This window comes from Oxyura jamaicensis, chromosome 3, assembly GCF_011077185.1.
Source record: "Oxyura jamaicensis isolate SHBP4307 breed ruddy duck chromosome 3, BPBGC_Ojam_1.0, whole genome shotgun sequence".
Classification (NCBI taxonomy): domain Eukaryota; kingdom Metazoa; phylum Chordata; class Aves; order Anseriformes; family Anatidae; genus Oxyura; species Oxyura jamaicensis.
In genome coordinates, this window is record NC_048895.1 from 10,091,041 (window position 1) to 10,119,010 (window position 27,970).

Below are 27,970 nucleotides of genomic sequence, written 5' to 3' on the forward strand. Positions count from 1 at the left end.
TATGAATTTGCAGGGAGTTCCAGTTGATTCCGAATTGCATTATCAGCAAATGATTTATTTGCATGGAAAGCTTTGGCTACTTTTATATTTGAATCTCTTCATTTGCAACTTTAAACAAAAATGCATATACTACAGTATCATGTATCCCATTACTTGACTGCGTATGAAAGTAGAATATTGTAATTAATGCACAGAGAATGAATCAAATACGCAGATAAGTCTTTTGAGAGTATTTCACACTTTTTCCTCTCTAAACTACATAAAATAAGACTTTCAAACTGTTTTTTTCTCACTTACTTACTGACATATCCGTCATGCTGTTTCCATACTATTAAACTGGTGTAAACTAGAATCTAACCTGGCAATTTGCAGTAATCCTCTTTTAGATATCGATCTTCTTAAAAGCAGAACTGTGTTGTGTGAGACCTCTTTTGCTGTCGTTATATCTATAAGGGCTAGAGTGTTATTTCTGAATATGCCTCACATCGCATTCATCTTTGGATAACTTCTACTTACAACCTCTTAGTAAGAAGATTATGACCAAAACATCAGGGAGAAGGGGGGGCTGCACAGGGTATAAATCTGATATGAAATCATGATCAGCTATGTATGAATCACTCTTTCAAAAGACAAATGCAAATACTTAGTGATCTAACCACATGCCTCAAGGAAATTTACATGGCAGTGATGTACTCTTAAGAATTTAATACTGCCTATGCAATGTTCATGTACTACTTAGCAAACCTAAGACAAATCATTCATCAGTCAAAGAGAATTTCTCCTAACTTCATTTCTTTCCTGTTACCTTCCTCTATACTTCAGAATGAATAATCATCCAACTTTTTCTTTACAAAACTATTTTGTTGTTGTTGTTGTTGTTGTTGGCAGGGGAACTATTATTTAACACACAGTTTTAGAGAGAGATTGAACAGTACAAATATGAACTGGGCTGCATCTCACCAAGAGCAATAACACTAGGGAAAGAGGGACAAAAAGCTAAGAGTGTCAAAATATGTAGGCCAAGAAGAAGGCAGTTTCAGCATGGCAAAAATGAAAAACATTTACTAAAAACTCACTACTAACTGTACATACTGGCAGGATTAAAAAATGCTACCAACTGTAACAAGGAGAAAAACCAGCTTATTGCTTTACGATACTGTGTAAACTTGGATTTTTCCTAAGAAATGATCTTGTATTAGAGCTTTGTACAGTTATACAAATGATCTCAAAGGTTGTGAAATCTACACTATTACATGTTATTTTGTTTTAACATATCAGCTGCTCTGGGAGAAGCCGAGTAGTAAGAAATCGGGCTAGACAGATTCTGTAGTCCTGTAGTCTCAAAACATCATGTAGGAGGGTATAAGAAAGAATAATTTATAGAATTTTGTTAGAATTATTAGATTTATTTTTTTTTTTTCCTATAGAAAAGGATCTCAAAGTTGTAATGGCTTTCTAACAGTAATTTATTGTAAAAGAAGTACAACATAAAGATAGTAACAACTTTAAAATGATACCAGTGTCATCAGAAACTATTTCTCTAATTAGGTTATTTATTTCATTTTATCTTACTGCGTGAAGCACATGGAGGTATCCCGTGTCCTAGCAAGCAGAGCATCATCTTAATGAAAGATAAGAGATTAAACAAGCAAACAGACAAATAAACATCACTATCCTGAGGCCAATATAAAGCACATTACATACTCTTGTAATTAGTGCTTTGGTAACTGCAGCAGACAGGCAGAAGTGAGTAAGTGAGCGTTGACTTCCTTGAGACATGTTAAGTGAGGAGGAAGGTGATTACGTGGCTCCCTCTACTGCAGCATGCTAGGTGGTGGTGCTGGTCCCTGCCACGTTCTCTGGCTTACCAAAAAAAGAGAAACAGTCCTTTTAAATAAAAACAATCCAACCCCAAATATTATGCCAATAAATCTTTCTCAGTAAGGAACAGCTTTATGACTTGCTGAAGTCATGGAGATGTACTTCATTTCAGGTAGCAGAGCTGGCAGAAAGGCAAAGCATTCCACCCAAGGGGGTTCAGATGCAGTTGGAGACTTACAGCTCCTCTTAATAGAGGTGCTGGTGAGGCTGTGAGACGTGGGGTGTTCCCTCAGAAGGGCTCCAGATGCTGTCCAGCTGCAGACCTTTTTTGCTCCCACCTTTCTTTAGGTTCCTTTTCCTCCTGCTCCCATTGATTTCTTGCCTCCTTTTTCAACCACTTTTCTTTTCCTCTCCCATGCCCCTTATCCTTATCCTCTCCTGTTGCCTCATTGTTTTAGGCTAATTTTTCATTTTCTATCTTGTTTGTTTCACCACTTCTTTATAAGGCAAACTTCTTTGTTCTGACAGCCCCAAAAGAAGCTGCTTCAGCTTCTCGATGCTGCAGATAATACAGTGCACCCACATCATGAATAATAATAATAATAATAATAATAATAATAATAATAATAAAAGCTAACCACCTTCTACCATCCACAGAAGCATGGGAGGAAATATGCTGTGGACCAAGGAACAGATCTGTGTTTCTACGTGCAACCGGTCTGTGTGGTTTGACAACAGTGTGACCTGTCATCCCTGGGCTACACCAAGCTGGTGTGCTTTTCAGTTAATCAAGCAGAAACAAATTACTGATGACTCAGGACTACATTCAGAACTGATGGAGAAATTGCTTGAATGGCAGTTAGCAGTTATTATAGGCAGACTTCTTTGAAATCAGTGTAAACACAGCTATTTTGTAGCCATCTGGATTCACTATGGTGCTTGTGCAGGGGGTCACTTCACCCCTGGTCTGCCAGCAGCAGAGTTAACAGAATATGCTGTGCAAAGTGCTACTGGTATCTTTGCAACGTCAGTGAATGCCTGTGATATGAGTTCATGTCTAACTTTGCAGTGAAATTAAGTGGCACTGAAGCTTTTGCTTGAAGCTTTTGCTCAGCCTGAGGCAGATGAGGAAGGCAATGTCCAGCTGATAGATTGCTGTTGTCACCCACTGTGTCATCTTCAGCATTTGTGTCACCTTCAGTCACTCCAGCAAGATCCAATAAAGATGTAAAGCTGTCGCCTTAGCCTCTCCCCACCTACTGATAGATGCTTTCTTCTCCTCCGTGGACAGTTAATGAAAATGGACAATCCTCCACTTACTACTGGAAAGATGATCACTTCTGGAAAGACAACTTTCTGAGTTGGACACCGTGAGTTTGTGTGCATGTGCATAACGGTCGGTACGCATGGCCACATGTGCCAGATGCACTCTAGTGAGGGTGCAGAACTGCCCTGTTGAGTACCATTATCTGCACAATTGCAAGTTCCGTGTTTCAGTTTATTTGTTCTGTAAAACTCACAATACATGATACCTTCCATGAAACCCATTTCCAAATCTCCAGCATTACATGAAAATTTAAGCTTTTATTAGAAAGGAAGGCATGTGCTTAGCTTTTATCTTTCCAGAGAATCATTTGGAAATTAGGCCACCTGGAGCTTCAAAAATCACCAGGCAAATTTAAAAGTTCATTACATTTGAAAAACTTGTTATTTTTTTTAATGTCTGAGAATGCCAATATAGCACAAGTCGTATCCTGCTGTCAGCTTACAGATTTCTTAAATTAGATGCTAAAGGAGTTCAGCAGTCCTCACCAAAAAAAAAAGGAAAAAAAAAAAAAAAAAAAGGAAAAAAAACTTGGGGCCATCTGTTTCCATGAGTTTCTTCTAAAATTATGAATCTCTGTGGCAAGTGCTGCCCAGCTGTAATTGGCTAAGAGGTGAGTAAGCTAACACTTGAGGGAAGAGAAAAAAGACAGTGAATATAAACTTTACCCAGAAAATGAACAGAATATAATTAAGATATTGAACCATTTTTCCAATTAAAAAGTGTTTCAAACTAATAAAGCATGTTTTCCATTCATAGAGAAATAAATGTGTTTAAAAAGTGCATCAATTGGATGAGCTAGTTTAACTATGAAGCAGGACTTTCTCTGAGATCCTCCATTAAGATTTAAGGAAGAATGTGGGAGGAGGTAGATGCTCTAAGACAAGACAAATTTATTTAGGTGTAATTCTATTAGTAAACAGCTGCTCTGTATTATTATTGATACAGGATATTCAAGACACGTGGTAATAGACAAGGTAAGCAATGTTGTGGGAGTCCTCCATGCTGAAGTTGCCTTCCTGAAACTATGAAGAATAGAGAACGTGCCAAATGGAAGACCATTATATGTGAAGCAAGACAAAGAAAAAATAGCAATGAAAGGGTAGTGTGTAAAATGAGGCCTTGTCTCCTGGTAACCTTGAGGAAAAATCAAATTTAGTGATAGAGATTACACCTTAAATTATGCATGAATGAGTGTCACAGCTATAAACTTTGACTTCTGAGGTTCAGGCAGCACTGATAGAAGACTTGCCATGCAACCAGTCTAACCTCCCAACTGCTCAGTGTCACATCTGTGAAAATGCCAGTGCCTACAGAACACAAACATGGAAACACAGAACACTGTGAAACACAATGCACGTGTCATTGCAGAACAGATCACCTCAATCCATGTCACCTCATCCTTGTCTTGATCTATGCCTCCTGACATTCAACAAATAAACAAATTCTGGAAGGCATTTATCAAATTTAAAGTCAAGGAAGAAAATGGAACTTGCTTAAACCTATCCATCTAGCTAAGACCTATATTCCCTGCTTGACTGCTGTAGAGATGTCATGCTACTTAATTAACAGACCATTGTCATGATCCGTCTTTGCAAATCTTTACATCAAAGCTATTTTCCACATGTCTGATTTAAACAGGGATTGATTCAGGGAAATCCAATGCCCTGTGCTACCCAGGTTAGGCTGTTTGATCGCTGTTTTTTTGTTTTGGTTTAGTTGTTTGCTTGGTTTTAGATTTAGACATTTATTATTTGTAACTTGAAATTGTTAAGCTATATCATCAAAAAACTTAGGTGTTCATATTATTAATAGACACACAATAAGACAGATGGCATGAAGCAAGATAACTGAGTGGCCACTGCAATTTTAAAAACCAGGAACATCTTGAACCCAAAGAAATTAGCAGAAGACTGTTCTTGATGGTTCAATCATCTTCAGACATGGCCCGTTTCTCTTTTGTTTCCAGCTTCTTTTACTTTTTTTTTTTTTCTTTTCCACATTTTTTATTATACAGGTTCTATAGTATATCACATCAGAAACAGATCTGAACTGGAGACGCAGTCTGTTCAAGTTTTTGGTTGGTTTCATGGGTTACATTTAGACTATTCCAGCAGCTCTGATCTTGCTTCAAACCTATATCTAAATGAAGGCATAATGCAAACAAAATATCTTAAAATGTCATTTATTCAGAAATCTTACAGTTTCGTCTCTTGTTTTCACTGCTTCGTCATTTAAGGAAAATAGTAAAATGGTTTTAGCAACAGACTGTGAAATTCAAGGGACCGTAAATAATCACACATACCTTGCTGCTAAACAAGCTCTTATAAAACTGGTACAAGGAAGCTGCATGTCTGCAGATGCAAAAAAGCATGGTGGTTTCTCAGCCTGGCTACAGAACAATAAGCTAGTTAATGAACACTAGTCTGTGATTTATTTTCATACTCTTACTTAGCCCTTTAAGTATGCTGGACGTTGAGGAGGAAACTAATATGTAGAAAGCAGAACAGAGGATAAATACCCTTTAAACCTTTTAAGAACCCTTTATACAGTCATTTTTCCCAGCCTGCACAAAATATGTATATTAGGGTATCTGACTCTTACCATTCTACCAGATGAATTTTATTTATGTCAGAGTGACATCAGTCCTCATTAACATTTTGCCATGGTCATATTTGTTTTAACCCTTAGCCTTCCCTTGGTTACCTTATTTACAGTTCACATAACACACAGACATCTCATGCTGGAATTCTACTATTGGGGTCAATTTTTTAGCAAGGTCAACATTGTCTTCAATCATGTCTATATTAGCATGATGAAATGATTTCTGTAAATTGTTCCACCTCACCATGTAACAACAGCTCACTGTTATTAGGTTGGTCCAGCACACTTTGTCACCAAGGTAAGGCTCATAAAGCATTTAGCACTGCTTTAAGGTTACGTCTGATCATCTCACCTCTATGGGTGTAAAAGCAGTTTAAATTATCCTCAGAGAAAGGACATGCGTTAATCAAGTGAAGCAGTGGATTCTTCTTCCTACTTCCCATTAAGCTATTTGCATGCCAGTTATTTTACTTGATTTTGATAGAATCACTAGGTGTTTGCAGCAGCCTGTATAAAAAGCAGTTTTTAAAAAATAGTTTCTTTTCCTTTTTTTTTTTTTTTTTTTTTTTAAAGTTCTATAAAAATAGCATACATGATACACAGGATGTTGTGAAACATCAGTACCTTGCAGTACCTTGCCTTCATCCTCCTGAGGGCACCAGAGGCCTATGGCCCTGTCCATGGGTCAGGGGCTTCAGGTCAGCTTGGCCCTGGGCATCCAGTCCCTGCCTGAGTGATGCTAGTTGACCCTGGGCCTGATCCACTCCCTTCTTTTTTTTTTTTTTTTTTTTTTTTTTTAAGGGTTGGTGCTGTGGTTATCAGTACCCTGCTTTGCCCACCCCATTCAGATGCTGTAGGTCTGCATCCAGGTCAGCAAGGGCAGGGCCTCTGCCAGGAGTACCCTCGCTCTTCTCCCCAAGCCTGATTTGCTCTTGGCTGTGCCTGGCAACTTCCAGAACTGTGTGATCCGTCACCTCAGGAATGACTCTTCCTTTCTATCTTTTTTATTTTTTATTTTTCTGAATAATAGTGGAGATAGCAAACACTACAGAAAATAAACAACCAAACGTTATCTTTATTTTGTTTTGCTAGTGTGTTGTGGTTGGTGTTCTAGGTTTCCTTCTTGATTTATGCCATTTCATTTTCCCAGAAAGATTTCAAAATCACCTGGTAAGCATTTGCTTATTACAGCATCTAGCAAAAGAGAAATGAATAATTCCAAACTCTAGGATGAAGCCTAAGCATAGCAGTCACTGAGCAAGCTAGCTCAGGGATCCTACTCCACCATTAACATGATCAGCAGTCCAGTTCCCTTTCCTGTATCAGATGCCAATAAGGTGCCGTATAATTTGGTAAACCAAGGTGTGTTCTTCAAAGTTGCTTCAGTTTCAAAAATTCTGAGATACTATCTTGAAAAAAAGCCAAATCCTTGTCTTTTCCAATGCACCTAGAATGGAAATTGTTCAGAATTACTTAGGGAGATAAAAAATACTGTTGAAGGCAGTGTGGGTGTATTTGTGCATGCACTGGCAGGGGGAGAGGGAGGAAAAGAATCAGAATAAATAGAGCACTTTTTTATATTAAGCTGAGCTTGGTGTAAAGTCTATGCTACAGCAATTTAACAATTCCCAATGGTTTTCTCTGCAAAAGAGAAATAATGATAAAAAATGATCAATATAATGATAAAAAAAAAAAAAGGAGAAAGGACACAGAGAGATGCTTATAGTAAGTTTTCAGTAATATCACTTACCTTTCAAAGCTTCCTACCAAAAAACTTTGAAGATTCATGTATTAATTACTCTAGACCCTACACTGCTGAGACTGGTAGGCAGTAGAATTACATATCATACTAGAGGGAAAGTGAAAACCCTGTCACAAAAGCCCCCTCTGTGTTCATTTGCATGAATAGCTCTACAGACATATGTGTGGATGGAGAAATAGGTACTAGAAAACAGCAAGCTGAAGAGAGGGAAAGTATGTGCCAAGTGATAGCATGTGAAAGTCTCCCACGAACTGATAAGCTCCGGAGACTAGCATTCCTGCTGAATCCACAAAAACTGATAAGCTCTGAACAACGAGTCTGCTGAATCTGTCCAAATCCACTAGCATCAACAATGGATTGTATAACCCAGGCTACGTCCAAGAAAGGTGCTATTTGCAAGACTATAAAATTATCTATATAAAATACACACACATGCACACACGCTGAAATGAAAGACCTTGAGGGACTTCCTGAACCTCAAAGCCACTGGTACACTGATACATGCCTCTGCTAGTCTCTCAAGTCTTGCACCAACTGGGTAGCTGTGAATGTGCTTGAACAGTGTTAAGGAACTCATGAATGTAACGTGTCATGAGTACCTTCTGTGGTATCAAAGTGCAGAGCTACCCTGCTTTAGGGAGGGTACCTGACATCGGATCCAGAATTTCTACAATAAGGACTTGGATATATTTCCAATGGGGTGTTTCTTAAGTGATCATCATCATAAGTGCAGGAATGCCCAGATCCAGACACTGGGACATCACAGACACAGAGAAATTGTATCGCCCTATGGGACAAGTTAAAAAGCTGCAACCCCAAGTACTGATTTTCTCAAAGTTGCACACTCCAGGCCCCTTGTTCAAGCTTCTGGACCACGTCGTCCTTGAACTGGAGCATCTCACATATGAAGAAAGGCTGAGAGAGCTAGCACTGTTTAGCCTAGGGAAGGGAAGGCTTGGGGGGAACTTATTAGTGCTGGTTTGAATACTAAGACCTGAAGGGAGCGTGCAAAGAGGACAGAGTCTGGCTCTTTACAGGGAACAGGAGGCAGTGGACACAAACTGAAACACAGGAGGTTTCCTCTGAAATCAGGAAGAACTTCTGTACTGTGTTGGTGAACAAGCACTGGCACAGGTTGCCCAGAGAGGCTCTGGAGTCTCCCTGATGGAGATATTCAAAAGCTGTCTGGACATGGTTCTGGGTAACCTGCCAGTATACTGCAGGTAATACTGGAGCACATTACACTTCGAAGTTCTTCATGGTCTGCACACTTTGGAATCTCGCAGGGTGTTCTTCTCAGGAAGCTAAATGTCTTTCTACTGAAGTCTGAGATGTGTGTAGCTGAGGACACATCAGACTGTTTCGGGGGCAATACATCATACATTAGATGGAAATTATGCACTGAAATTAAACAGAGATGATTCCTTTGGAATGAGTATGCTTTTAAAACACTTTGGTATTGCTTGGGTTTGCCCGCCCTCTTGTGGTCAGGTCCATACCTTGCAGTTCCAAAGTTTGCTCTCGGTGGTAGCCCACCTGAGACATTTTTTGAGGGCTACAGCTGTGCTGAACAGAAGACATTTTGTTTTGCAGTCCTAAGCGGCAATTTGAGAGAAAGAAAGAGATAATCTAAAAGACATTCAGTGACTTTTTTTTTTCTTCTGAATTTATGCAGAGAAAAATAACTTCTTATTTTGCTCTGTAGTATTATAGACTAAGCACAGCATTTAAGATGACATATGACACATTCTAACACATCAAAAATTTGCTTTTAAGGGACACAGTCTCACCACTGAACATGAAAAAAAAATAAAACACATGGGAAGAGCACCAGAGAGAAAAGATCCAATTACTTTTGCAGAGATCGCAGGCTATGTATTATATGAATGATCAAGCTACATAGGTACAAGCTTTCCCCTGAAGACTTAATAGGGCACCTAGAGGAAATGAATTAAGATTCAAAAACAAACAAACAAACAAACAAAAAAAAAAAACAAAACTCAAGCTGTAAAAAATAATCAGATAACTCCATCTCCACTGACAGCACCTGATGCTCTAACTTTTGAAGTACTTTTACTTTTGAAGTACTTTTACTTTGCCGTACTGCCCATCTGCCAGTTTTCTGATTGTAAACGCATCTGAGAAGTACCGTCTTAAATGAGGAGACATTTCTTCTCAGGAAGAGCAGTCAGGCGTTGGGAAGGGTTACCCACGGAGGTGGTGGAGTCACCGTCCCTGGGGGTGTTTAAGGAAAGGTTGGACGTGGTGCTTAGGGACATGGCTTTGGGGGTGACATTGGTGGTAGGGGGATGGTTGGACCAGATGATCTGGGAGGTGTTTTACGACTTTAATGATTCTGTGGTTCTGTGGTTCTGTGATCTTGCAGCGGGGCAGCAGGGCTGGCGGCTGACCAAGCTTCTGCTCTGGCCACAGCCAGCATCCTTCCCACAGCATTACCGCTCTTGTCCTCTGCAGCAAAGGCTGGAAGAAAATCCCCACTGCAGGTGCACAGCTTCCATTTCCCTGCAATGTGTATACATATATGTGTGTGTGGTTGTTTATTTTGTGGCAAGGATCCTCCCAACTGTACATCAGTCCCAGCAATCGCCACAGTCTCGCTGACTGCTTGACTCTGCTCTAAGCAAGGAGTAGGGTTTAAAGACAAACCCCACCTTGCCCTGAAGCAATGCCCGGTCACACCAGGCCGCACCAGGCCGCAAGGCCCCCAAAATGGCGGCTCCCGCCCTCTGCGGCCGGTGCCGAGCGCGGGATTGGGGGGGCGGAGCCTGCGCGGGGGGGCGGGGCGCGCGGCGGCCGTCTTGGCGCGCGCGGGCGCTGTTGGCGCGCTGTCGGCGAGCGGCGCTTCCCGACCGACCATGTCGCGACAGAGCACCCTGCTCAGCTTCTTCCCCAGGGCGCGGGCGGCGCCTCCAGCAGCGACACCGTCACCGGGCGGCGCGGAGACGCGGCGCCGCGCTGCGCGGGAGCAGGATGGCCGCCAGGCCGCCGCCGCCGCCGTGCCCCCGAGCCCCGCGGCCCCGTGCGGCGAAGCGGCCGAGAAGGGGCGGCGGCACGGGGCGGCCGCGGGGTGAGCGGGGACGGGGCCGGAGGGGTCGGGTGGGGCCGCCCTCGGGGCCCGGAGGGGCCGGGAAGGGGCTGGGGGCGCTGCTGGGGCCCGGCCTGCTTGGTGCCAGCACCGCCGGTGCCTCAGGTGCTGGCTGGGATCTGCTCGCTGTGGGGCCCTGGGGAGAGCGAACGGGAACCGCATCAGAAAAGCAACAACAACAAAAAAAGGCAGAAGTCTGCAAAGCAGAAAAATAGTTTAAGGGGAAGCACGGGTGTTGTCGTAAAAGGGCCGTATAAAGCAGGTCACGCTGCTCCGGAGCTTTGCAAGACCTGCAGTTGCTCAGGAGCTACGTGCAGCTACCTTCCTGAAGAGAGCTGTCTAAAACGTTCAGTGCTCATTAAGTCCTGTGCCTGTTGTCTTCGTAGCGTCTCCTGTGATTATTCTCCCGGTGACATAGTGTGGGCCAAGATGGAAGGTTACCCTTGGTGGCCGTGCCTCATCTACAACCACCCGACCGAAGGAACCATCGTCAGAGGGAAGGGGAAAGCCACCCGCATCCACGTGCAGTTCTTTGATGACAGTCCCACCAGGGGCTGGGTCAGCCTTAAATACCTGAGGCCATATAAAGGTAAGAGATGTAAGCAGACATTCTGGAAATGAAGAGATGCCCCTTGTTTTGGAAGAATAGGTGTGCGATATAGGGTATAATATTCCCCATGGAAAATGAGTAGCAAAACCAAGATTAGCATTGAGTGCTAAAGCATGTTCTGGGCTTTGTAAGTTTAGAGAAAACAAATCTGCGGGTTTCAGGTGTGTTTATGGTTATACAGTTCTTTAAATGTAGAACACTATGCTCTCTTGTTTGTTCGATGACAATGCAAACTTGAAGTTTGCTTATGTCATAGCTTTTTTTTTTTTTTCTTCTCCCATGCATATAAAGAATATCAAAGATAAATCCCAGAAGTCCTGAAAAATGTTAGGACTGTCAAACCTAGATTTTAAGCAGATATTTGGGAATTGCAGCTTGATCAGAATGGAAAGATCAGGCACAAGATGTAGGTCAGGCAGCTAAAATTACTTCTTTTGTGGTGTAGGCCTTGAAGTACAGGTTTGTTAAAATGTTAACTTGAGAATTCCAAGTGCTGGGGTGGTGCTGGTAGCTACAGAGCAGGATTGGCACATGTTGTCTTGAAGAAATGACTTAGCCAACGGGTGTAATGTCATACGTAATCAAGAGTTTAAGCAGAATTTTGCATAATAAATCTGATCTTAGTAATTACGATTGTTATATAATGACTTATAATGTTACTGTGGCTGAAAACTAAATCATTTGCTGTAAACTGTCATACCACGTTGCTGTTAGTTGTCGTTGTGTAGGCCAAACAAGTACTTTGGGTGTAATACAGTATTTTTGGTAGACTGTACGAATTGATTATTTTGTCAATGAAACACTTTAGATTTCAAAAGGTTTCTTCATTTTTAAAAGCCAATTATATCTTGTGTGATCATGTAGTCATCTTTTGTTTACACTGAAGTGTATTGCAATTAAACCATAATTATTTTTAAATTAAAATGGTACTGCTGTTACTGTAGGCATCTGAAGGTACTCCAAAAGAATCAAGTATATTTTTAACAGCTTACAGTTACACTTAGAAGCAAATACAGGTGTGGAGAATTGAGCTGATTATCAACAGAAAAATAAGATACATGCAAATGCCCGAGCACAGAGATGCTGGTGTGCCTACAAGAAAGGTGGCTAATACAGAACAAAGTAAAATACTTAAAATGTATGCTTCTTTTTTAAATTAAGATAAGCTCCATTTTAAACTATGTAAGAGTGCTGGAGTCTTTTTGGTTAAGAAAGTGGAAAAATGTCTTACTGTTTTATTGCTTGCAACTGTGAATAAGTATAGACACCACAGGGCTAGGCTTTTTAACGGTTGGACTTGCAGGAAATAGTGTTTTATGTACAGATTGGTTAAATGAATATGAGGGTGTTGCAGACTTGAGTATGCGGTTAAATTATATGATGAGATTTGCTCCTGTCACTGTTCAGTTGTCATTATTGAATGCAAAATATTTTTAGATTTTCTTGCTGCATTTGCTAAACAAAAACTAAGATCCAGTTTGTTTGCGTGTTGCATATGTGCTGTAGGAGGAGCTACTTTTAACTCCATACGTAGCTGCTGTGAGCTCAAATAAACAGATTTCTTCCTAAAAATAATTTGGCTTATATTTGAGATAACAGTGGACAAAAGGCAGTGTGTTTGTACAAGTCCAGCTAGCTTGGAGCTGAATCTTCAGTTCCTAGCAGCCTTTGAAGTGATTCACAAGAACAGGTACAAAGACCTGTTCAAGCAGGTACTGTTGTCTCATGCAGACAGCTAAACTTACAAGGCAGAAAAAAATTATTCTTCCCCATCTATAGCATACTCTTCTTTCTTTCTGTCCCCAAGCTGAATGTGCATAGTATGTTATATATCCAATTTATTTCATGAGCATGGCATTAAGATGAATCCCAGCTTCTCTGGGATTCCTTTCTAAAAACAAGTCTGTAGGTTGGCTGCCTTTGTTTTTGTCTTTGTAGGTAGTTGCCTCCTACAAAGAAAGAGGAACCATGGTGCTAAAGGGATGTGAGAGAAAGAGAGAATATATGTTATACTCTAAAACATATTACGTATATATTATATATTAAATATATTCAAACCGTTATATATATTAAAAACTGAAGGATGGATGCTAACTAAAGGACCGGTTAAATGCTAGATCAACTTCAGTTTCTGACACGTTGCTGTTTTGTAGGTTCATCAGATGGGGAGACGCAGAAGGGAGGTATGTTCTATAGTACAAAACCTGAGATTAAAAAAGCCATGGAGCTGGCCGACAGCGCAATGAGTAAAGATAAAACTAAGCGACTTGAGCTGGCAGTATGCAGCGAGCCTTCAGACACTGAAGAGGAGGAGGTGGAAATGGAGGTAATTTTTTTTTCTTACTTGCTATTGTTTTCAGAAATAATACTATATCTTAGAAACTGTCTCTTGGAGCTAAGCAAGGAATATCCTACTACTCCGTAGCTTAGTTATCACTGTCTGCTCTTTAATCATGCATGCATATGTACCCCAATGTCTTTTGTGCACTGCCTTTGTGCTGTTAAGTTATATGCTGGTGTCTCACCTTTTGTAGTAGGAAAGAGAAGTCTAATATTTCTTTAGTGTTCCCTAACCTCAGATAAGTTACATAACTTCTTTAAAGTATATCATCTCTGCTCATTGATCTCTCCCAAGTTAGCTCGGGTTACCTACCCGCTTTCCAACTCAAAATACTTCTAGTCTGCTGCATCTCTACTTATTTTCTCTGCTCCTCATGTTCCAAGTTCCCATAAATTGAATCTGAAATTCTCATCTGCCATAATGTAGAAATTCATAACTTTTTGAGTGCTTGTTTTAAGTCATTAAATTGGATTTTGGAGCCTGCCCTTGCGGAGCTGCACCAAAATGCAAATTCTTATACTGTTAATGCCAGTTTGGTGGTGGGGTAGCTACAAGGAGATCTTTTATTGTGTTGCGTTCACATTGTATCATGAATGATTCAAATGCTATTTCAGTAATGCCACGTGAATTGGAACAAACTTCTCTGGAAAGGAATGGTATGAGGAAAGTGCTGATGTGGTAGTGGTTTTCCCTACCTTCTCTGTCAACGTGACCTGTCTGTTCTTTCTACCAGTTGTATTTCTGACAAAGGTCAGGTCAGTAGGAACAAAATCACACCACCGTTAGCTGATGGTGATGTTTCTTTGTGTTAAATTTCATATACCATACACCTTTTATCCCATTAGAATGGCTTCTTAACCTGGATTGCTTATGTGATGTTATGAAGCAGTAAGGAATACAAAGAAGAGTAATTATGCCACAGGCAGCAGCTGTTCGTTATCCAGAGGAAAAAAAAAAAAGTCCATGAGGGTAAACTGAATTGGCTGTGCCTCTCGTCTTCTGCTTCAAGCATCATAGCTACTGCATTATCCTGCATTGCCAAGCTTCTTTTTGCAGCTATGATATTTTACTTTGTACCCAGGATTTTTAATAGGCTAAATAAATTATTTTACAGCAATCAAGTGAAAGTGCATCAGGTGACAGCGATGACCCGAACAGTGAGGAGGATGTGAAGGGCAACAAGCGGTTAATGAGCAAGGGAAGTGCCACAAAAGCCAAAAGAAGAAGAGTGTTGGATTCTGACAGTGATTATGACGGTTCTGATGCGGAGTTCAAGCCTGACGTGAAAGAAGCAGCTAGCAGCGAGGAAGCTAGCAGCGGGGTAGATGAAAATGAATCTACTGAGGCAGAGACAGATGAAGAGAGCATTGCGGAAAGTCCCATAAAAGTCTCCTCTAAACGAAAGAGAAGAGACGTGAGCAAGCCTTCTAAAAGGAGCAGCTTAGAAAATGGGCGTTCTGAAGTGCCCAAGAGAGCAGCAACGGTTTCCTTGGAGGCCAAGTCCAAGCTGACGTCGTTTGCAGCACCTGAAAACTTTGAATCTCAAGCAAATGCTTGCAGTGGAGGAACAGGCGGCTTTGCAGTATGGGAACATGAGAAACTTGACTGGCTTCAGGAAGGGAAGAGGAAAGACGCACACAGGAGGCGACAGGGTGACCCTGATTATGACCCATGTACTCTGTATGTACCTGAAGACTATCTTAACAAATGTACGCCAGGGATGCGGAGATGGTGGCAGCTGAAAAGTCAAAACTTTGATGCAGTGATTTGCTACAAAGTTGGAAAGTTCTATGAGCTGTATCACATGGATGCAGTCACTGGTGTGAATGAGTTGGGCCTGGTATTTATGAAGGGTTCTTGGGCCCATTCGGGTTTTCCAGAAACCGCGTTTGGCAGGTTCTCTGACGTTCTGGTGCAGAAGGGCTACAAGATAGCCCGTGTCGAGCAAACAGAAACTCCTGAAATGATGGAAGCACGCTACAAGTCAATGGCCCACCCAACAAAATTTGACAAGGTCGTACGTCGAGAAATCTGCAGAATCATTACCAAAGGCACTCAGACCTACAGCATTCTGGATTGTGATCCGTCGGAGAACCATAACAAATACCTTCTGTGTGTTAAGGAGAAAGAAGACTCCTCTGGACAGCGTGTTTATGGGGTCTGCTTTGTTGACACATCACTTGGAAAATTTTATGTAGGCCAGTTCTCAGACGACCGGCACTGTTCGAGGTTTAGGACTCTGGTAGCGCATTACACTCCTGTGCAGGTACTGTTTGAGAAGGGAAACCTGTCTGTGGACACACAGAAAATACTGAAAGGCTCACTTGTTTGTTGCATTCAGGAAGGGCTGCTCCCTGGCTCCCAGTTCTGGAATGCATCTAAAACACTAAAAGTTCTTCTTGAAGAAGAGTATTTCAAGGAGAAACAGAACTCTGAAAATGGGTGTTCTCTGCCCTCCGTGATCAAGTCTCTGACTTCGGAGACTGACTCGCTGGGGCTAACTCCTGGTGAAAACAGTGAATTAGCCTTATCAGCTCTTGGGGGATGTGTCTTCTATCTCAAAAAATGTCTGATTGACCAGGAGCTGCTATCACTGGCAAACTTTGAGGAGTACATCCCTGTGGATATTGACACTGCAAAAACTGTGAGTTCCAGTAGCTTCTTTGCCAAAACTGACCGGCGGATGGTGCTGGATGGAGTCACCCTAATGAACTTGGAAGTTCTGCGGAATGGAACCAACGGAACCACAGAAGGAACTCTGTTGGAAAGGATTGATTCCTGCTGTACGCCATTTGGGAAGCGGCTCCTGAAACAGTGGCTCTGTGCTCCGCTCTGTAACCCGAAGTCCATCAATGATCGCTTAGATGCTGTTGAGGACCTTCTGGCAGTGCCAGACAAAATGTCTGAAGTTAGTGAGCACCTGAAGAAGCTTCCTGACCTGGAAAGGCTGCTCAGCAAGATTCACAGTATTGGATCACCGCTGAAAAGTCAGAACCATCCTGACAGCAGGGCCATCTTTTATGAAGAAATCAAATACAGCAAGAAAAAAATTGCTGACTTCTTGTCTGCACTGGAAGGGTTTAAAGTAATGAATGAAATTGTCGATGTCATGGAAGAAACTGCCACTGATTTCAAATCTAAAGTACTTAAGCAGTTAGTCACCCGCAAAGCCAAAAATCCAGACGGACGCTTCCCAGACTTGAGCGCGGAGCTTAAAAGGTGGGATACTGCTTTTGATCACAACCAGGCTCGAAAGACAGGAGTGATTACTCCAAAGACAGGCTTTGACCCCGATTATGACAAAGCACTGCAGGATATTAAAGCTGTTGAGGAAGATCTCCACGCATACCTAGATAAGCAACGCAAGCTGCTTGGCTTCAAATCCGTGCTGTACTGGGGGGCCGGCAAAAATCGGTACCAGATGGAAATACCAGAAAGCGCGGTATCGCGCAATTTACCTGAAGAATACGAGCTGAAGTCAACCAGGAAGGGGTATAAACGTTACTGGACCAAAGAGATTGAGAAGATGCTGGCTGCCATGGTTAATGCCGAGGAGCGAAGAGATGCGGCGCTGAAAGACTGTATGAGGCGCCTGTTCTACAACTTTGATAAAAACAGCAAGGACTGGCAGGCAGCTGTGGAATGCATCGCCGTGTTAGGTAAGAGGCTTTCTTTTAATCTTATCATATAGCAAAAGTAATCTTGCATAGTAACTGATGAAATCTGTCCAGCATAAGCAAAAAAACAGCCTGTAGCCAGCCCTTAATTTGTAGTTTAAAAGCTGTGGTGGTGGTAACAGCATTAACAGGTAACAGTTAAAACTTGCTTCCTTCCTGTCAGTAAAGGCAGAACAGATGGGTTGCTGGGTTTTGCCATGTGCAAGCTCTTTCTTCATTCCGGTTGTGTGATTGTAGGTGTGCAGCCGAGCATTCCTCACAGCTCAGTGTAGCATTATTGGTCTCGCACTGCATCCGGGAGTCTTATGTATTGATTAGTGCCTTCCTATTAAATGGAGACAGATGCAGGTACAAAAATCCAGCCTGGTAGTCACTGTCCAAGCAGACTGCTTTATTAGCAGCCTTTAAAAATAAAATAAAAGGTGGTGGTATTCATTACCTTGCCAAAAGTAGTCCAGTAGGAAGACTTCCCCAAACTATTCTTCAAGTCTGGGGTAGAACAGCCCCCTGTATTATCTTAGAATTCTCTTCCCAGTCCTAAGAAGGTGTCTCTAGGGAAAAATAAAGAGTCTCAGATGCCACTGCAGCAGAAAAGGGGGACAGGCAGACAGTGAGGACAGCTGACTAGGAACCAGTTCTGAGTGGGTTGGGAGAGCTGGGAAGCAGTCACGTTAGCTACACTATGGCACTAGCACGAGTACTGAAAGTCAAAGGAGACTGAGCTTTCAGGCTCACCTGTTTAAAAGTTGTAATATGTGTGAAGAAAGTCTCTAAAATCACATAAAATGCTGTTATTTTGTAGGTAGCCAGTGTTTGGAACCTTAGAGCTAGGCTAATTGCGGGGGATTGTGCTGCTTTCTGCTAGGCCATCAGAATTTTAATCTTTATATAATTGATTCTGACAAGTTTTAAGCAGTATTATGGCTCTTAATTACTTACTGGCATGGAAGTTGGTTTCCTACTCATGTACCTTGTTCCAAATCAAAAAATAATGCTAGAAAAATAGTATTTATACATGTACATAAAAATAGGTTAAGTGAAATGAGTCAAATGTTAAAGACCTTAAAAACTAGAGGGGTATTTTTAATCTGACACCAGTAGAAATCTTGAAGGAGTGAGGAAAGACCTTGTGAATATCCCACCTTTTAATCGCTCTTCAGGAGTACTTTTTGGGTGTTTCCTTTAACAGGAAAATGGAAAAAAAAAGGTTTCCAAAATCCTGTTCAATGAGTAAATGCACTCCAGTGAATGGATAAAGAAAGATGAAGCATGACTTACTGGAATTTCTCTTAATCTTATAGATGTCTTGATGTCCCTTGCTAACTACAGTCAAGATGGTGATGGACCTTTGTGCCGACCTGTAATTCTACTGCCTGTGGATAGCGCTCCTCCCTTCCTGGAACTTAAAAATTCACGCCATCCATGCATTACAAAAACCTTCTTTGGGGACGATTTTATTCCTAATGACATCATGATAGGCAGCAAAGATGAAGACAGTGGTAGTGAAGCTTCCTGTGTATTAGTAACTGGCCCAAATATGGGTGGCAAATCGACACTCATGAGACAGGTGATTGCCCGTCTACATAAAACTGAATGTTCCAGAGTACCTGTCTGTTTTGCGTAAAGGAATTACGTGATTTACTTATTCATAAAGCCAAAGGAGGTCCCAGTGGTGGTCTGCAGGGTTTACAGCACAATACAGCAATTATACTCTGCAAAGCATAATTCTGGCTGAAAATGCCCATGCTTAGGTGGTAGAGCTGCTGTTTATACTGACTTTGTCCTGTGAGAAATGGCTGGAAAAAGTGAAAGCCTCTTTTATCTCTTTCAAGTGGTGTTATCCAGGACTTGGCATCATCTGGCCAAAGATACTTCTTCAAATTGACCAAGATTAAAATAGAGGTCATAGGCAACTGGGAAAGCAGTAGGGAGTTTGCTTTATAAACACCAGTTGCTGATCACAGCCTGTGTTTTGAAGGCTTTCAGGTTCGTTTAGTCCTAGTTGAGATGATGATGCTACAACCTGCAGGTCTTAAAACAGTGGCAAGTTTTGTGTGTTGTAGCATTTGTTTCAGGGAAAATGCAGTTTCATTCCCGTGTTCTCTGTGTGGAACTGAAACTCCAAAGACTTAATTAAAATTAAAATGGTTTAATGTTTGTTTTGCAGGCTGGTCTCCTGGTTATAATGGCTCAACTGGGATGCTACGTACCTGCTGAAGTCTGCAGGCTTACACCAATTGACAGAGTATTTACAAGACTCGGTGCCTCAGACAGAATTATGTCAGGTGAGTTTCTGCAATCCAACTGTCCAAGGGGTTTTACCACAGAATGAGTTTCTCAATAAGTGTGGACACTCTCTTTGTGCTTTGAGTGAGTGGCAGGTTGGAAAGGGATAGTCTCTCGTGTTTCCATGGGGAGCTGGGCAACTAATTCTTTGTCTCCCATTGCTCAATTATAGGAATGCTTAATTTGGTTGGTATGCTTCTTCTCTCTTATTTTTGACAATTAAAATTAAAGTTATAGACTTGAGTATTAAAAGCCTACCTTGTGTCTGGATGCAAATCTGAGGAAAATTTTCTGGGACGTTGTACAGTTGATTACTTACATAGGCATCTTTTTCTAAATGTTATGCAACAGGAAAGTGGTGTCTGCAGTACAGGAGTTATTTTGCTATCTTCTCTCAAGGACTAGGGGTTCTTTGTTTCAATCAGGATGTGTTAATTAATCTGAAATCCAATTTCTTCCCATGATGGAGGAAGGCAGGCTTCCTTTTTGGAAGTATTAATTGTCAGTTCTTAGAATATTTAACCTCTTTGATAGAGAGGAGGACAGAAGTGGGAATGACAAAACAACTGGAATAGGAAAGTCTGCCTGAGGTGGTAAGCCAAATGTCATGGGGCTTGAAAAATTATTATTTTTTTTTCAGGTAGTAACTGTGGTATCACAACTTATTTAAGGTGCAAATTTTTCTGTGAGCTTTGTGCTGAAAGATGTAGGTCAGTGAGTATGAGAGTATTCAAATTATTTTTTTTTCAAAAATTTAAGCACGTGTTGTTGCACATAAGGAACTTGGAAATGAATCATTCCATCTGAGATCTTAATATAAAAAAAAAAAAGAAAATGTACCTCCCCAAATGGCAACTTTTCCTTGCAGCTAGAGAACTTTACTGAGGTGGTCCAGAAAAACATAGCATTATTTTTTTTTTTTTTCTGTCAACTACAAGCAATGTTTTTCTCTTCCAAATATGTGCACAAACACTTTAACTTTTCACCTTATGAGGCTGCACAAACAGAGCTACCTTTGAAATCTGTTTCCACACTACGTAGAAATGAAAGCGCAGTGAAGGTTTTTTCCGTGGCAGTCAGTTAATAGCAGATGTCAATGGAATTTATCTGAAGTGACTTACAAGTAGTGTTGTTTCAAAATTGCCTGTGTAATTCTCTGATTTTATTTTCCAAAGTGGGTAAATGCTTATTCATGAGTCTTCTTAAAACCATATGAAAACCTGGAAATTTCTTTACATAAATGCAGAAAATAAAGGTTGCTGGACAATGCTTAATAATGCCTATAAGAAACTTGTGCTGGGGCACAGCAGCATGGGGTGTGTTTAGTCTTGTAACCAAATGAATACAGGAAGTAAGCACTTGTCTGCTCTGAAATTGCAATTTCGTGATTGCACTGCTGCATGTTATTATTTGGAATAAATTAACTCTAAAAAGAATTGGTAAATCTGGATTTTTATACTCATGGATGTGTGGCATGCAAGGCTCTGAATACTCGTGTATTTCTGTTTGTGATCTGCTAAGGGGAAAAAAAACCACGCACACATTTCAGGATGAGTATTGTAACTTGGTTTGCTGACGCTCCTGTCAGATGTTCAGTTTTCAGCAGTGGTGAAATTTTTAGTAACTTCAGATAGGTTTGTTTATATGAGAACGGCCTTTATTACTTGAATAATTCATTACCTTATGACATCACCAACCAAAACAATAAGCCTGGCTTCTTAAGTCTTTTTTAAAGCTCCCTGCTTGCTTTTTCACATTGAAAAGTCACACGTACATCAGGCCTGTCTCTCCTTTACTTAAGAAGGAGCAAAGGAATCGTGTCTTGTTTCCTTTGTGGCCCTTTTTCATATAGCTAATATATCTGACCACTACTGCTAACACTGGACAGATGAGGTGTGCCTGTATTGTTTAGCCACCAAAACCTTTTTTTTTCCAGCAAATGGACACCCCACCATTTTAATGCTGAAAAAAATGCTTTATGTTTTAATGTTTAGTTTGCTAAGTTTCATTTTAGCTTGACTAAGATACCAGTGCAGGTTGAACAGGGTTTTAGCTGTGTTTTTCAGCTCTTCAGTGACTTCATGGATTTTCTTGTTATCCTTTCTTTTAAAGGTGAAAGTACCTTCTTTGTTGAACTAAGCGAGACTTCCAGCATTCTCCAGCATGCAACAGAGCACTCCCTTGTTCTTGTGGATGAACTCGGTATTTAGTCTGTTTTGTAGTAGATTGGTAGGAAATTGTCTAAGATGTGAAGCCTAGCTGTAAGGCTGTTGGGCTAAATCAGAACTCAAGTACATACTTCTTATCATAATGCTACTAATTTTTAACTAGTCAATATCTATGTAATTGTCTCTCAAAAACATTAATTTCTTGGGTGCCCTGGGCACTAACACACCACCTCTTATCCTCCAGTCCCTGTTAGCCTATTTCTAGTTGAGGTTTCCTGCCTGCCTTTGCATGAATACTTGCAGAAAACCTTGAGCAAGTCAGTATGTTTCAGAGCAGAAATGTCTTTTTCTGCAGTGCAGAAGAGATTGTGATTATTATGGAGCATGTGCTCCAGTGAGCTCACCCGGCCCATGGCTCTCACTTCTCAATGCTGTTTTGTTTCTCTTCCCCATCATGCTGTTTGCCATGGATCAGTTTGTAGTGTTTGTCAATGAATTGCATTTGAAAACTTTCTTTAGAATGTCATCCTTGCTTTTACTGCTCAGCCTTAATGCTTAAGGGGGTCTGTTCCATAGCAGGCAAACTATGGATGACTCACTTTGCCACTTCGGTTCCTGAGTATACCAAAGCTTTTCAATTTCATCTCCAGGTAGAGGCACAGCTACTTTTGATGGAACAGCTATAGCAAGTGCAGTTGTTAGGGAACTCGCAGAGAAAATCAAGTGTCGAACCCTATTCTCCACACACTACCACTCCCTAGTGGAGGATTATTCACAGAGTGTTGCTGTGCGGCTCGGCCACATGGTAAGTATAGTAATGAACTGAGATACACAAATCTTCCTCGTGGCTGGCAGATCTTACGCTGTTTGTGCTTTTCTACAGTCATCTGCTCAGAGTCACAGAGGTGTCCTGAGAACAGGTAGTGATGTTTCATGCATTTATTAGTCTTGTAAGTATTACATACACTAACTTGTAGTAACAAAATCTTTCTAGGCATGTATGGTTGAAAATGAGAGTGAAGATCCAAGCCAGGAAACTATTACATTCCTGTATAAATTCATCGAAGGAGCGTGTCCAAAAAGCTATGGCTTCAATGCAGCAAGACTTGCTAATATTCCAGAGGAAGTTATTCAGAAGGGGCACAGAAAAGCAAAAGAGTTTGAAAAAACAACGATATCACTGAGACTGTTTAGGTAAGGCCTTGGTTCTCCATTTTTAAGTTGTACATTGCTTACTAGGCAGACATTTTAAAATTTGGGCAGCTGCTTCTGCTTTGCTTCAGCAGAGGGGGAAGTAAAAACTATCTTTATGAATGTCAAAGGTACTTTGCAAGCATTGAGGAGGGATGTAAGAAACTCTGGCTGGGAGATAGCAGATATGATGAGTAATGCAGTATTTTGAGGCTGGGTCATGTGCTAGTCTCCAGGGCTAAGAGCTTGATTTGCATAGGTGCTAGGCTGGATGTGACCTGAGTCGAACTGAAGGAATGCATGAATAAGTCCTTGCTGACAGCTGCTGGGTGGGTACTGGGGGAAATCAGTCATGCAGGAACCATAGTTGCAGCGCCTCTGCAATAAGGCACTGAAGGCTGACAGCAGCCTTTATACCACAGGAAAAAAAAATAATAATCATGCGTGTCTTCTAAAGCTGTGCAAGTAAGAGGAAGCTTATATTCTTGCCCCTTGGTGGCCGTGTTCAGTAACGAGGACTTTCTTATTTTCTTTAGGTATCTGTGCCTGGTGGTAGATGATGGAACAAGTGATGCAAATGCAGTTCAGAAACTTATCACTATGATCAATCAGCTTTAAGAACAAAAATGCTTTTGTGCTGGCAGTTTCTCAAAAAGGTGGTATCAGACAAGGTTATGATCTAATAAACTTTATTTTTTAAAAATGACCATTTTTCCATTGTCTTTCCTAGGAAATTAAACCCTTTAATTCTTACCTACCCTCTACATAATGGTTATTGAGTACTCCACAATATATTAAGTCTAGATGTTATGGTACATGCATACACTTTCAGGCTGTTGATTACCCACTGTCACCAATACACATAAATGGAAAAAAGCTATGAAACGGTATAGGGCTGTATATATACTTGTCTCAGCTTCATTAGAGCAGGAAATTGCTGTGATTTCCAGCAGGTTATGTAAAGTAATGTCCAGACTGTTCAAAAAAAACTATGAACAGAGTAAAATACAAGACTGTTTTGAGGAGACTTTCTACTGTGTACTTTAAAACATAGTAAAATTTCACTCACAAAACTTAGTTACATGGGTACTTTGTTTTATAGTGCATTATATTCTAGGAAGTCTCATTAAAACACTCGCTTTTTTGTTAGGGTGGTTTGAGTACAGACTATTGCTGGGGCAGGGAAGGAGATTATTCTAACTTCAGAGGACACCAGAAAAATTGCTGGATATAATTTAAGATTAGTGTTTTCTCTTTCATAGAAAGAACGTACATACTGGGACATGAGTACAGTTACAGCAAGTCTAGGTGTGCTAACAAAACAGGACACATTCAAGTACAATAAGATTTTTTTTGCTTGAAATTAGAAACAAACTACATGAGATTAAAGCATTAAAATCATATTTCTCAATCTGAATAAATGTTAAAAAAAATCAAAAGAAATGCAGAAGTGCTAGCTCACATTTTTTTACCATGTTACAAAAGCAATTGGTACCCATGTCCATAAAGGCAGCAACAAAGAATGCTGCTTGTCTACAGAATAGTACTACTGCAAATTGGACTGCGTTTCAATGCTACTTGTAAAAACACCAGCTTTCAGAAGTTGGTATCTGTACAAAATTGCAGCTTATTTTTCTTCACTTCTGTCCCTTCAAAGTCTTTGTTTACACAGTAATGCTAAAACGCCCAGTTCTGTTATCCTGAGTCAACATATTGCCACTTTCTTTTTTGGTAGGTTGAGCTCCATAGTGTCAACACCTCACACATCCGCTTTAATACAGTCTCTTTCTGCAGAAATGGGCAAGTATAACTTCCTCCAAAAAAAAGTTTTAATAGTTATGATATTAGAATGGCAGGACTTTCTTTCTGAAAGGAATTCAGTTGTGCTGCAATGTATTAGATTCTATAGGTGGAGCAGAGTCATATAGTGTATCTGTGTCATGAGTAGGCTCTCCAGCAAGCGTACAGGGATTAGACAGTGTTCCAGCACCACAGTCACAGAAAAACCTACAAAGAAACAGAACTCTTTAGTTCTCCTGTTCACCTGCATTGCCAAAATTGCTTTACGTACTTGTTTGAAACATACCTATCATGCCTAATGAATTCTACATCATGTCCTTGATGGCACTTCTTAATGCAGTTCACACATATGGCATTACGGTCTGTGGTGTTACAGGTATGACATCTGAAGAAAAATACATCACATTGCACATGAATCAAAAACTGGTGAGCTGGAAAAAATGGTTGGGGAGAGTGGGGGGGGAGAACAGTACTTAAGGACTAAGTCTTGAAAATTTTACTTGAACTTTTATTTCATGGCACACTTTTGGTCATTTGTTTCGAAAAAAGTTCTGCCATGTACTAATCCCTTAGGGTTTATGTTCATGGTAACCATACCTTTCCCTCATGCTCACAATAAATCAAAGGCAATGAAACTTGATTGATTTTTTTCTCTTGCAGGTGAGGGAAAACACACCTGTTACTGACACAGCAATTTTTAGGGGCCTTGCTAAAAGAAAATGTGTGAGAGTTTATTTGAAAAACCTTACTGTAGGTGACTAAAAATAAATTGTTACCTGTAGAAGTCATGCATCGGATAGCTGGTGTAACTTGATATCTTATATAAACACTGGCCTCTACTGACAGCTTTTTCTATGGCATCTTGATTGTTCATTATTTTGTTATCTGTTGGGGGGAAAAAAAAAAAAAGCTAATTACACCTCAGTCAATGAATACATTTACTTTTTATTATTATTATTAAAGATGTTAGTTTTTTGCCCACCCTTTTAAGAGCTAAAACAATTAGCAACAGTTTGTGTTGTGCCTGCATTTTAGTTTTGGCATTTAAGCACAACAAATACTCAATTCCAGATGACAAGACAAGTGCCCAGACAGTGCCGTGCTGTCCTCAGACCAGAAATGCTGCTGCTCTATGCACTTTGCATAAACCATCTGATAAGCCTTTGTTTAAATACTCTTTGTGAACTGGCTTCTGAAAACAGTTAGAGAAACTAGGTTAAGTTTTCTGTTCAGAAGTCTGAAAATCCAATGTCTGAAAGCTTCTAGTCAACCATAAGGACTTACATCCCTTGCAACACAAAGAAAACCGGAATTGGGCCTGAAATTAGGACCACCTCCAGCATTTAAAAGATGCGTCCAATGCATAGTGAACTTGGTTATCCTCATTTATTCACATACTAGATCTTCTACCAAGTCCCAAAGCACACCTGACTGCTCCGTCACAGCATTGACTGATGCCGTCAGTAAGCCCAGGAGCTGAGGCAGGAGCCACAGCTTATGTTTTGAGTTGGTACAAAGAAATACATGGGACATGCAGAACAAGTACCTCCAAGCAGGTAAAAACTTCTGCAAAGTGAACCTTTCAATTCTAGAGTAACCTCCTAGAGGTTACTGCCATTCTCCATCTGCCATCACTCCAAACTCCTCCAAAAGGACCCTGTCTCATGCACACTCCCTCACTAGACATGGACATTTTAGGCATATAAACTATTCCTATTTTCTGAAAAAGTGATTTGGGATTCATGCTTTTAGATCCTAAAAACCAAGTGAGGCATGCTTTTTTACTGGACACTTGCTTTCAGATTTGTGACAAAAGACTTACCGTTACACTAGCTTAGGGTGTGAATTAGAGATGGGCTAAAACCCAGTGACCACTTCAGAAACAATTTTGAGACAGAAGAGCTAATAACAGTTTTAATAATGATAGCAAAACCTTAAGTTACTTTTGACAGTTTCTGGCTATCTGTCTAAAATTCTAAGATAGCTTAGTTTGGCTTACTACCTTCAGTTGAAAGATTTAATTACAAATTTAGCTTAAAAACAGGCCTGAACCCAAAAGTGGTACAATAAAAAGAACACAAACCAGCACCAAATTAAAAAATGCAAAGTGAACAAACAAAACCAAAGAAGGACTCAGGCTCACCTTTCATTGTTACATTGACACCAGATGCTAGAAATAAACCTCCAAAGCGGTTGTTGAAAATCTGATTGCCTTCTAATGTCGCAGTTGCATGATTTGTTATTTCAATACCTTTTTTTGGGTTGGGAACAGAGAAAAAAATAAAGTGGGAATAGTTAGTCCTCAGCTATTGTGCATATTTGTACCTCTCTGGGAAGTCGTGAGAGTTGATTTTTTGTACTTTTTTTTTAATCATAAGCTCAGGGAAAGAGTAAAATGACATAGCTAGAAATAGGACTCTGAACCGCTACAAAACTGAGGTTCAAATCTTTGTTGAATCCTTTCAAAGAGCTACAGTTGGCATGCATGGTTTCTGGCAGTAACAATATATTACCAGTTTATCTGATAATAAAATGCTACTTTTATCAGGCATTTTCAAGGGGTATATAATTTCTGGGTGTTTAACCTGCCATCTTCATGTATATGTGAAAGTTCTTGTGCATACCTTACCTTTCTTAAAATATCTTTTTATTATATATATATATATATATGTACATTTTCAAGATAGGGACCTAAAAATCATTTAAATCTTAGCTTTTATTATTAACCCATGTCTTCCAAGTAATTTGTCCAGGACTGTTCGACAGCAACCTATCCTTCCCCCCTACTACACACAGAAAACAACACCTTTAGAGACGCCTTCTCAGAAAACTTGCTTCTTCTGAAAAAAAGATGGGAGAAAACTCAAGAATGTGATTTTAGTTGAAATGGAATAGAATGCAAGACGTATGGAAGTCTGATCATCAAGCAATAAATTACACAGAAACCATTATTAAACATTCTTCATCTCTTTTGGAGCCAGAAATGCTCATTTCATTAATTTTTCAAGTTTGTAGAATGAAAGTTAATCTTGAGATGCAATTCAAATCTCCTTAAAATATATTTGCTGTATGTTTCCTTTGTTTTAAAGCAGTGACAAAATGTTCTAGACAGGTTTACCAATTACTTCTAAAATAAAATAGCAAAAAAAGTATTTCACAGAAAAATGAGAAGGCAGAATGTGCATTATTTCTCAACACACGAGTAATTCCAGGACTACTGTAAAGATTTTTTGCTACAATTCTGAAATTATTTCAAAAATACACTGAAGGATATCCTGAT

At 40.4% G+C, this 27,970-nt stretch overlaps 2 protein-coding genes across 5 annotated transcripts in view; one reads left to right on the forward strand and one right to left on the reverse strand.

Annotated features, from left to right (window-relative positions):
* Window positions 1-23,596, forward strand: part of MSH6 (mutS homolog 6) — a 28,567-nt gene extending 4,971 nt beyond the window's left edge. The window contains exons 1-10 of one of the 2 annotated variants that reach the window (XM_035321167.1): window positions 10,321-10,599; window positions 11,004-11,206; window positions 13,381-13,553; window positions 14,683-17,227; window positions 18,547-18,812; window positions 19,413-19,530; window positions 21,644-21,733; window positions 22,350-22,504; window positions 22,694-22,893; window positions 23,427-23,596. In XM_035321167.1, coding sequence (XP_035177058.1) covers window positions 10,388-10,599; window positions 11,004-11,206; window positions 13,381-13,553; window positions 14,683-17,227; window positions 18,547-18,812; window positions 19,413-19,530; window positions 21,644-21,733; window positions 22,350-22,504; window positions 22,694-22,893; window positions 23,427-23,508 — 4,044 coding nt within the window. In that variant the 5' untranslated portion in view covers window positions 10,321-10,387 and the 3' untranslated portion in view covers window positions 23,509-23,596. Of the gene's footprint in view, window positions 1-10,320; window positions 10,600-10,969; window positions 11,207-13,380; window positions 13,554-14,682; window positions 17,228-18,546; window positions 18,813-19,412; window positions 19,531-21,643; window positions 21,734-22,349; window positions 22,505-22,693; window positions 22,894-23,426 lie in introns of those variants that run through there. The other variant, XM_035321168.1, reaches the window with a different exon arrangement.
* FBXO11 (F-box protein 11) overlaps window positions 23,566-27,970 on the reverse strand; it is an 89,199-nt gene continuing 84,794 nt past the window's right edge. For all 3 annotated transcript variants that reach the window (XM_035321171.1, XM_035321172.1, XM_035321173.1), the window contains 4 exons: window positions 26,834-26,941; window positions 25,467-25,575; window positions 24,977-25,075; window positions 23,566-24,897 (listed from right to left, as the gene is read on the reverse strand). In XM_035321171.1, the coding sequence (XP_035177062.1) occupies window positions 24,768-24,897; window positions 24,977-25,075; window positions 25,467-25,575; window positions 26,834-26,941 (446 nt within the window). In that variant the 3' untranslated portion in view covers window positions 23,566-24,767. The remainder of the gene's footprint in view (window positions 24,898-24,976; window positions 25,076-25,466; window positions 25,576-26,833; window positions 26,942-27,970) is intronic.